This window comes from Pseudorasbora parva, chromosome 8 (genome assembly GCF_024679245.1).
Source record: "Pseudorasbora parva isolate DD20220531a chromosome 8, ASM2467924v1, whole genome shotgun sequence".
In the NCBI taxonomy this organism is placed as follows: Eukaryota; Metazoa; Chordata; class Actinopteri; order Cypriniformes; family Gobionidae; genus Pseudorasbora; species Pseudorasbora parva.
This window is the reverse complement of record NC_090179.1, coordinates 27405098-27416188: the sequence shown is the minus strand read 5'-3', so window position 1 is coordinate 27416188 and position 11091 is coordinate 27405098. Positions and strand designations below refer to the sequence as shown.

At 37.4% G+C, this 11091-nt stretch overlaps 1 protein-coding gene across 1 annotated transcript; it reads left to right on the top strand.

Annotated features, from left to right (window-relative positions):
• Nucleotides 1-1701: 1701 nt before the first annotated feature.
• slc13a5b (solute carrier family 13 member 5b) lies at nt 1702-9752 on the top strand. The gene is made up of 12 exons (XM_067451732.1): nt 1702-1955; nt 3793-3921; nt 4011-4147; nt 4253-4464; nt 6344-6515; nt 6586-6708; nt 6789-7001; nt 7138-7244; nt 7354-7475; nt 8572-8733; nt 9180-9317; nt 9627-9752. Exons 1-12 carry the CDS (start codon nt 1854-1856, stop codon nt 9750-9752), a joined length of 1743 nt encoding a protein of 580 aa, XP_067307833.1. The 5' UTR covers nt 1702-1853.
• The last annotated feature ends 1339 nt before the right edge of the window (nt 9753-11091 follow it).

Sequence of the window (11091 nt, the reverse complement as noted above, 5' to 3'; positions counted from 1 at the left end):
TCCAGCTAACAATGCATATAATTAAAACGAGTGAAGACTGGGGCCAGAACATTCATCTATAAAAAAAAAATAAGTTGTTGGACTCGGGAGATTAATAAAATAAGAATGTTTATATGTTTTATATGACAGACCATATCCAAACTGATCCAGACTCATTGTTTGTCATTCCAGCTCATGGGCGGCCATAGCATTACACATTTTTGGTGTCTTTTCAAATAACATTTCAGGTCACAGTGACCTCACGTTCAAAATGTGCAGCGTTCAAAATGTGTTGAGCGCACAAGAACTGGAGAAACGGGATCGAGAATATTAAAATATATTAGTTAGTTGTGTCCACAAACAAGTAGCCTATATTTAGGAGCTGTATGCATTTTGCAATTTATTTAGTAGCTAATGATAAATACCTGTTGCGTATATAAATCCACTAGAGGGCGTCCTGCTATTGTTTCTGTTGCGGATCAAGCATTGCACAAAACTAGGGTAACGGATTAGCCGGGGTGATCCTGGTTCAATTTATCCGATATACAGTTAACCTATATAATACACATACACACACTAACACACACACACACACACACGTTGTGGGGACTGCACACTTACTCATATCCAAAGGTCCCAATGAGGAAACAAGCTTATAAATAATACAGAATGGATTTTTTTAAATGTAAAAATGCAGAAAGATTTGTCTGATGGGTAGATTTAGGGGTAGGGTTAGTGTAAGGGGATAGAATATATGCCTACAGTAAAAACCAAACCATTACGTATGGAGAGTCTCCACAAAGATAGTAAACAATGTGTGTGTGTGTGTGTGTGTGTGGGCATGTTTTTTTGACATATTGGGACACAAATGTGTATAATGACGTATGACAGCAGGTATTACAAGGAGAGGGTGTAATATGAGGACATTGGCCATGTCCCCACTTTTCAAAATGCTTATAAATCATACAGGATGAGGTTTTTTTAGAAAGTAAAAATGCAGAATGTTTCCTGTGATGGGTAGGTTTAGGGGCAGGAGCAGTGTAAGGGGATAGAAAATACGGCTTGTACTGTATAAAAACCATTACGCCTATGGAATGTCCCCATGTCACAAAAACACGTGTGTGTGTGTGTGTGTGTGTGTGTGTGTGTGTGTGTGTGTGTGTGTGTGTGTGTGTGTGTGTGTGTGTGTGTGTGTGTGTGTGTGTGTGTGTGTGTGTTTTGCAATAGCTGTTAGATCATTTGTATTTTATCTTTCACATTTTAGTTGTGTAATGTTTGTAATTCAGCTGCATACCAGAAATTTACCAGATAAATTTACCAGAAATTTACCAGAAATTCACCAGAAATTCACCAGAAGTTTAAATTAATTAATACTGAAACATTCACTAGAGCAAAAATTGTCGGAATTAACTAATGTCCCTAAGTTCTTGTTTGAACAAGAATTCATCAATGAACATCCAACTAAATATTTTTCCAAACATTAGTTCATTCAGAACAATGCAGCACAATTTAGTAAAAACTTTTTTCTTCTACTTTTTTTTTCTTATTTTTATTTTATTTTTTTTAGCATTTGCCAAATAACTTCCAAACAAGCACAAATTTGCATAATGTGTTAAATACCATCCACTATTCTTCTGAATTTTATTAAGAACAGCTGGTTCCCAAGAGTATCATCAATTTCTAAAGATAAGAATATGATTTCAAATCTGGCTGCATGCAGGAGTCTGTAATAATAATAATTGCTTTTTCTCTCTCACTCTCTCTGTCCCTCACTGACTCACTCTTTCTCTCACTCCACCCCACTGAGCAGGTTAAAAGGACGTGTCCAGCAGTGTTAAACTTACATTATATGCACAAACTGACTTTATTTTGAGATGTTCCCAATGCTAAAATCCATATGGAACTTGAAGAATGGGATAGTTCTTTTTTTAACTCCTTTGATTCTTCTCCCACTCCCAGTGGTCATCAACACAAGGGTATGTATATTAAAACCTTTATCTGAATTGAAAAACATTTTGGCAACTTTTTACATCAGTGCTGATGAGTGCTCAAACTTATCTACTTACTTCAATTGTGTAGATTTAGCCTTTTTCTGAAGGTGTTTATTTACCTGTCAAATGCTGTAGTAACGTAAATGAAAATGTATTCTGTGTTTAGTAAATGGGGACTACATTCGTACCCTGAGGCCTCCATGTACAATAATTCATTGTGCCTCAAAATTGTTTTTTTAACCCTTTGTCATTGAGTATGTTCAAGCGTGGGAACACAAAGTAAGTCTAAATTCCTGACTCAATGTGTTGTAGTCATGACTGTCATGTGCATATTTGTGACAGCATCCATATCAGTTGCTCACACTGATAGTTAGTTTAACAAATGTCAACCTCTCAGAAATGAAATATGAAATTGTTTTCCTCATCCTCTGTATCGCCAGGCTCATTGAAGACATTTCAAAGATCTTATTTAACACATTAAGGCAATAAAATCCAAAAGTCTGAAATCACATTGAAAAAATTCATCACTTAGTTTCGGATTTTGTAAATGTTTTAACAAAGAAACATTACGATGCAAAAAAAATAAACAAAACAAAGATCTTATTACTATTTGGTTACTAATCAAATAAGAAAATGTGTGATATTGATCATGAGAACCTCTTTGTACAGAAGGTCAGAACAGATGTTCATACGTCACATGATGCTCTTTTTCTCAAATGATGCTGAACAGCTAGCCTGACAAGCCAGACCCACATCAAGATGTTTGGTCTGGAAACTCACCATAGACAATCTCAATCCAAGGGGCGGGATAAACGGTTGTCTTTCAAACTCCCTCTGCACGCGATAGGATAGCGCTACACCAACCAGAGCAACGAAGGTGAAGCAGAGCTAGTTGATAGATTAAACATTCGCCGTATCCGGTCGGCTAAACTCCGAACACATCTTCCCTTTTTAAGAATGACTTCAGTGCCGTTCTTTGTTCTTTTCTCAGAGAAAAGCTTAACTCCAAGTCTTCCAGAATCGCAGTCAAAGCTGATTCGAAAGACCGCCGTTCTCCAGTTTCTGTGTTTACTAGAAGCACACAAACAACTCGGCCGTCATTATGGCCCCGCCCACCGACACGATGTGATTGGCCCGTCCAGATTGTGAGGAATACAGCTCAGAAGGGTATTGAGAGTTCCTAGACACTTGCGGGCAGATTAAATTTGCTACCGCTAGGGTGCGTCTAGATTTCTAGGCTACTGAACAGCATGAGTAGGCCTACTGCTGCCATTAAAGCGAAAGACTATACAGGTAACACTTTACAATATGGTTTCATTAGTTAACATGAACTAATAATGAACGGCACTTCTAACTAAGCATGTAGCCTATTAATCTTTGTTATCATTATTTTAAACATTTACTAATATATTATTAAAACCAAAAGTTGTATTTGTTAACATTAGTTAATGCAGTGTGAACTAACATAAACAATGAACAGCTGGGTTTCTATTAACTAACATTAACAGATACAGTCATACATGTATTGCTCATGGTTAGTTAATGTTAGTATAGTAATAGTATAGTATAGTAATAAATTAATGAAACCTAATTGGAAAGTGTTACGGATACACCAAATACTGAATTTATTTTAATTTGAAAAAAAAAAAATCTGATTGTCTTGCTGATTTGTAATTAAAATACTTGTTTTATTTTGTTTTCTTAAGTGTCAACTGCGTTCAATTAGTAAAAAATGACTTTCAGACTTTTGGACCCTATTATAATATAATCTACAGTACGTGTCATACTAGCAGTTTTGAAAGAGCACATTTCCATCTTCCAGGAGGCCAGCTGTGCCTATGTAATCATACTGATGGCAGTATACTGGTGTACTGAGGCTCTTCCTTTAGCTGTCACATCACTGCTACCTGCTGTTCTCTTCCCTATGCTTGGCATCATGCAGTCCAAAATGGTAAGTTGGTTTGAGTGTTACCTGTTAAGAAAGGTATGAATAAAAAGAAGAATAGCCTTGACGCCTAAATTTTTGATGTTGTTCTCTAGGTATGCATGCAGTACCTGAAGGACACTAACATGCTGTTTGTGGGCGGACTGATGGTCGCTGTGGCAGTTGAACACTGGAACCTCCACAAACGTATCGCCCTGAGAGTGCTGCTCATTGTTGGGGTGCGCCCAGCGCTGTAGGTTAAACCCGGGCAGAATTCTTAGTAGAGTGTTAAATCCAGTCTTTATTCGTGTAGATTTCACGCTTGTATTCGCATTCTGCTTCCTCTGTATTAATACAGCCTGATGCTCGGTTTCATGGGGGTGACAGCTTTCCTCTCCATGTGGATCAGTAACACGGCTACCACAGCCATGATGGTCCCCATAGTGCAGGCTGTGCTGGAACAGCTGAACAAACAGGAGACAGAGGCTTCACAGATGACCTGTGGTGAGGAGCGGCCCCAGGCCCCTGAGGCGGAGTACAAAGAGACGGCAAAAGACAGAGACAGAGAAGGTGAGGAGAAGAATACGATTTAGGGTATATAATAACAAAAAAAAGTTTGGGGTCATTAAAAGTTATTAAAGAAATTTGTACTTTTATTCAGCAAGAATGTATTACATTGATAAAAAGTGACTGTGTGTAAAGACATTTATAGTCTATGTTTGAAAATATTTCTACTTCAGATAAATAGATTATATATGTCAAATATACATTTCCACTAAAAGCATTTGTTTATAACAGCACCAAAATCAGCATAATGATTTCTGAAGAATCATATGACACTAAAGACTGGAGTAATAATGTTGAAAATACATTAAAAGAGAAAAGAGATATATTAAATTGTAATAATAGTTCTCAATAGTGAGGCAAAAAAGTATTTAGTCAGCCACCAATTGTGCAAGTTCTCCCACTTAAACAGATGAGAGAGTTGTGCAAGTTCTCCCACTTAAACAGATGAGAGAGTTGTGCAAGTTCTCCCACTTAAAAAGATGAGAGAGGCTGTAATTTTCATCATAGGTACACTTCAACTTTGAGAGACAGAATTACAGAAATTCACATTGTCTGATTTTTATTAATGTATTAATTTGCTAATTATGGTGGAAAATAAATATTTGGTCAATAATGAAAGTTCATCCTAATACTTTTTTTATGGCAATGACAGAGGTCAAATGTTTTCTGTAAGTTACCACAAGGTTTTTACACACTGTTGTTAGTAGTGTGACCTATTCCTTCATGCAAATCTCCTCTATAGCAGTGATATTTTGAGGCTGTCACTGGGTAATACAAATTCCTCCAAAGATTTTCTATGGGGTTGAGATCTGGAGACTGGCTAGGCCACTCCAGGACCTTGAAATGCTTCTTACGAGACCACTCCTTCGTTGCCCGGGTGGTGTGTTTGGAATCATCATGCTGAAAGATCCAGCCATGTTTCATCTTCAATGATGTTTTCGCATGGTTAACAGTAGGTATGGTGCAACTCAGCATTATTTCTCCTCCAAACACAAGTTATATTTTGGTTTCATCTGACCATATGACATTCTCCCAATCCTCTTCTGGATCATCAAATGCTCTCTAGCTAACTTTAGAGGGGCCCCGGACATGTACTGGTTTAAGCAGGGGGACAGGTCTGGCACTGCAGGATTTGAGTCCCTGGTGGCTTAGTGTGTTACTGATAGTAGCCTTTGTTACTTTGGTTCCAGCTTTATGTGGTGCTGGGATTTTTTGCTCACCATTCTTGTGATCATATTGACCCTAACAGAGTGAGATCTTGCGTTGAGCCCCAGATCAAGGGAGATTATCAGTGGTCTTGTATGTCTTCCCTTTTCTAATAATTGCTCCCACAGGTGATTTCTTCACACCAAGTTGCTTATCTATTACAGATTTAATCTTCCCAGCCTGGTGCAGGTCTACAATGTTGTTTCTGGTGTCCTTTGACAGCTTTTTGGTCTTGGCCATAGTGGAGTTTGGAGTCTGACTGTTTGAGGTTGTGGACAGATGTCTTTTATACTGATAAAAAAGTTACATGTCTGTTTGTAGGTGACCAAATACTTATTTACCAGAATAATTTGCAAATAACTTCTTCAAAAATCAGACAATGTGATTTTCTGGATTTGATTTTTTTCCTTCATTCTTTCTCTCATAGAAAAAAAAGTGTACCTATGATGAAAATTACAGACCTCTCTCATCTTTTAAGTATGAGAATTTGCACAATTGGTGGCTGACTAAATACTTTTTTTGCCCCACTGTAACTATTTTTGCTGTATCAAATAAATGCAGTCTTGGTGAGCATAAGAGCATAATGCATCATTAAATAGTCTTTCCAACCCCAAACTTTTGAATTCACTTTTAAACTGATGAACTATCCCTTTTAAGTATATTCCCTATTTCTTAGTGGTGTTGCGCATACTGGACGTCTCAGCAGAGGCCAAGCAAAAGGAGTCAGCAGAAAAGCGGCTCATGGCTAAAGGCATGACTCTGTGTGTGTGCTATGCTGCCAGCATTGGGGGAACGGCCACACTCACAGGCACTGGACCTAACCTAGTACTTAAGGGTCAGATGAACCAGTGAGTATTAACACTTTGGGGGGAAAAAGTGGTTTCAAGTAACTGAACCGTTTGCTTAATCTTCATCCAGATTATTTCCTGAGAATGGTGATGTCATCAACTTCGCCTCATGGTTTGGGTTTGCTTTCCCCAACATGATCATCATGTTGACGATAGCTTGGCTGTATCTTCAGTTCATTTTCATGGGATTCAAGTATGAAATATAATCACTTTTGTAGATTTCACCATTGCTTTTTCCATTCCTTTCATGAAGCATTTTGTTCACTTCTCCAGCATTAGGAAGACATGGGGATGTGGGGCGGTAAAGTCCGAGAAGGAAATAGCCGCCTATAATGTGATCCGGGAGCAGCATCTTCTGCTGGGGCCAATGTGTTTTGGTGAACTCAGCGTTCTGGCTCTCTTCAGTTTGCTTGTGGTGCTGTGGTTTACTCGAGATCCTGGATTTGTGGCAGGATGGGCAACACATACCTTTAACACTAAAGCAGAGTAAGATGTAGTCTTAGATCATTAAAAAATTTTTTTTTAAATGAATTCTTTAAAAAGTATTCAAATATATTTAGTTATTATTACATTTTTGGGGGGAGTAATAATAATTTTGATGTTTAATATTACATGCGTTCAGATATGTGACAGATGCTACAGTTGCAGTCTTCATTGCCATGTTGCTCTTCATTCTTCCATCAAAACCACCCCGGCTTTGCTTTTGGTCATCAACTAGCTCTGAAACAGGTGAGAAATATTTTACACAACAAAAAGGTCTAAAATTGAAAACTCTGTAGCCTGTCAGATGTTGGACGACTGAGAGTTTGGATTCATTCATTCATTCATTCATTCATAGACCCTCAGCTCTCTTCGGCACCCAGTACAGCTCTGCTCTTCTGGAAAGTAGCTCAAAAGAAGTTACCCTGGAACATAGTTTTGCTTCTAGGTGGAGGATTTGCGCTGGCTAAAGGTAGCGAGGTGAGAGTCTCTGCTTTAAAATGGCAGTTATTGTCAGGGCTGGACTGGGGCTAAAATTCGACCCTGGCAAACCCAGCCAACAAACCAATGGGCCGCTGTCGCTGCATGTTGTCAGTGGTACAAAAAAAAAAAAAGTTTTTTTAAAACACTACTGGCCCCAAAGTGCGTCGGCCCACCGGGCAAATGCCCGTTATGCCAGATTACCAGTCCAGCCCTGGTTATTGTGTTTCTCCAAACCACTGTCAATATATAATCATTTAAACAATGTCTGTCATAAAACTGGCCTCTAAACATTTACAAATATAATTGAAACATACAATAATTACAGTAAACAACAAAAACAGTAACACTTTACATTAAGGCTCCCTTTGTAAAGGATTTATAGAGGTGTTAGTTAATGTCTAATAACTCATTTATAAATGCATCATAAATCCTTGATAAGCAGTTATAACTGCATGCATAAAAAGGACAACTTCAACGCAATACCTGTTAATAAATCTGGAATCTGGTTTTGAGTAAAAAATAAGTGTAAGATTGAAGAGTGTTGTATTTGTGGTTTTCTAATTTTTAGTCCCATTTTTCTTACTATGTTTAGAAGTTACTCTGTGTCTCACCTATACTCTGCAAAAAGGTCATGATACCTATCCACAGCATTGTATACAAAACTTATTTCGCATTTAATAAGATGAAATGATCAAACGTCATTAAAAAAATTAATTATTGATGTTTGTAATTCAGGAATAAATGATTTACAGGTGTCTACAGGTGGAAAATAATTTTTCATCATTAATATCTCATCAAGTTATGGTTGTGCTCTTAGGTTTTTTTTCTTCAAAATAAAGATTGAATTTCATCTTGATAAACAAGAAGTCAGTTTATAGACAGTGCTGTTGATAGACATAATTCACTTTTTGTAGAGTATCTTGGGTAATTTCTGTAAAGCAACATAGTAAGAAAAGGCATGCGATATTAATGAGAAAAATCTTTTTCTCATTACAAAGAATCCTTTTTTTCTTTTTGAAAATATACGGATGTGTTGATGTAATCATCATTATGAATAAAATAGTGAATAACTTTTCATATTTTTGTATCCCAGGAGTCAGGTCTATCCAGATGGATGGGAAACCAATTGACTCCCCTACACAGTATCCCTCCCTGGGCCATTGTTATCATCCTGTGCCTCTTAATTGCTGTTTTCACTGAATGCACCAGCAACGTGGCCACAGCAACTCTTTTCCTCCCTGTTCTTGCTTCTATGGTAAGAATTGAATGTAAAACCAGGAGCAAAATTGAAAGCCTATAGGAAACTATTCTTATACCTCAGGGACTAGTGCTGGGAAAAGTCTTCAATGCAACTAGAACATGAGAAAATGAAATACATCCATTTATATGAAACATGATAATCATATCTGTGCACTATTTATTTATCCCAGAAAAGGTGCAGGAGCTCAAATTCTTGAAATAGCATCAGCCATGAATTGGTATTGCTCACCAGCTGTGCAATGCTTTAATGAAATGACGGCCCCTGTGCAGACATGACTCACAGTTTGTTCTAATCTCTAAGAATTCAAGCCCAATTACAGACACTTTGTGATGAGCTTAGAAAACACACACTTAGATCAGAGACATATGAGTCAGCGCTGTCCACAATTAAACCTTTTTTCTGCTTTATAAATGTCAGACATTTCTGAATCTGTTTCACAGTCTCAGTCTGTTGGAATCAACCCTCTGTACGTCATGGTGCCATGCACACTCAGCGCATCCTTCGCCTTCATGTTACCTGTGGCAACTCCTCCAAACGCTATAGTCTTTTCCTACGGATACCTCAAGGTTTCAGACATGGTGAGTAACAAAATCAGTTTTATTCTGGAAAAAAAAGAAAATCGCTTTCCCTGGTTTGCTCAGGCTAAGTGCTAATTTCAGCTCATTTTCATATTCAGGATGTCTTTAAAAGCTCATCATAACACAAAGGAACTAGTTTACAAGATCAGATGCCAGACATCAAATTATATATGTAGTTATGTCAGAAAATGTGGCCCTGTATAGACAAGCCATAAGTTGGTTTACCACTTCTAAAAGATTTTCCTTCCCAGCTGCTCCATTGACCAATACATTCACTCACTGTGACATTTAACTTTTTGTTTTTCTCAGGCAAAAACTGGCATGATGATGAATGTCATAGGGATTGTCTGCATCACCTTAGCCATCAACACCTGGGGCAAGGCCATGTTCAACCTAGGTTCATTCCCTGCATGGGCCAACCAAACACTAATATGATGGACAGTGTGAGGCCAAATGCAAACCAGCAAGCTGCTCGTTTTCTTCACATTATTCTTATAAACTTCATAGATCAAAGCTGTAGCATAGAGAAACTGAAAAAGGATTATTTTGCACATTCATAACCTCTTTCACTTAAAGGGTTAGTTTGCCCAGAAATGAAATTTATGTCATTAATGACTCACCCTAATGTTGTTCCACACCCATAAGACCTCTTTTTTAAGATATTTTATATTTAGTCCGAGAGCTTTCTGTCCCGCCATTAAAAATGTATGTACGGTGTACTGTCCATGTCCAGAAGGACCAGAAAGGTAATAAAAACATCATCAAAGTAGTCCATATGTGACATCAGTGGGTTAGTTAGAATTTCTTGAAACATCGAAAATACATTTTGGTCCAAAAATAACAAAAACTGCGACTTTATGCAGTGTCTCCGGGTCTGTTGTCTTTTTTTATTTTATTTTTATTAATGCCATAACCAGAACAATACAATAAGACATATTCATTCCAATCAAAAATACAGAGTAATAAAGTAAAATAAAAATAAAAACAGTGCCAGAGGACAAGAACAAAATTATAATAAACAAAAGGACAAGGGTGCTATTTTATACAATGTCATACCTGCTTGCCAAGCTATGAGTTCTGATTGCCTTTTTACTTGTGCAATTACACAAAATCGAACAATAAAGCTTGAATCCATTTTTAAATCAAGAAAAGTTAGGTTTGGAGTCCGACCATTTCATTTTATGAATGTGAAATTTTCCCATTAATATTAATAATTGTATGAAGTATGCCTTATCTTTCTCAATCCCATAATCATTTAAGTAAATTATGCCACTCAGCTGCAAATTAACATTCAAATTTTTTAAAAATTAAACTCTCCACATCAGTCCATAATATTGTTGTATATATGCAATGGAAAAATAAATTAAAAATTGTTTCCTTTTCACCATTACAGAAATTACAAGAGTAATCAATATCTAATTTAAAGCGTCCCAGCTATTTTTTTCCGGGTCTGTTGTTAATCCACGTTCATGACGCCGCAGTAACGCTGCTGAAGTGTTATCTGCTGTGCCCGAGCTTTGTTTATAGTCTGAGGGAGACGCACGCTGTGAACAAAACAACCTTCGCAAACATGTCTAAGGATTTCGACACAGAGGAAGACTTGCAGTTTTTTTTTTTGCTCAGCCATATTTATTTGAACCTGAATACACGGGCGCACAAGATAAGACGTCAGCAGCGCTACTGCAGAGTCGTGAATGCGGATTAACAACAGACCCGAAAGACAAGACAATGCTGAAGAAAGTCATAGTTTTTGTAATTATTTTCGATGCTTCCA

What these genes read in the sequence shown, in the direction of transcription:
- slc13a5b (XM_067451732.1), top strand. Translation starts at nt 1,854, where the DNA reads ATGTTCCCAATGCTAAAATCCATATGGAACTTGAAGAATGGGATAGTT. An exon ending in ATCAACTAGCTCTGAAACAG is followed by an intron (nt 7,245 to 7,353) that starts GTGAGAAATATT and finishes ATTCATTCATAG; the next exon opens with ACCCTCAGCTCTCTTCGGCA. An exon ending in ACCTCAAGGTTTCAGACATG is followed by an intron (nt 9,318 to 9,626) that starts GTGAGTAACAAA and finishes TGTTTTTCTCAG; the next exon opens with GCAAAAACTGGCATGATGAT.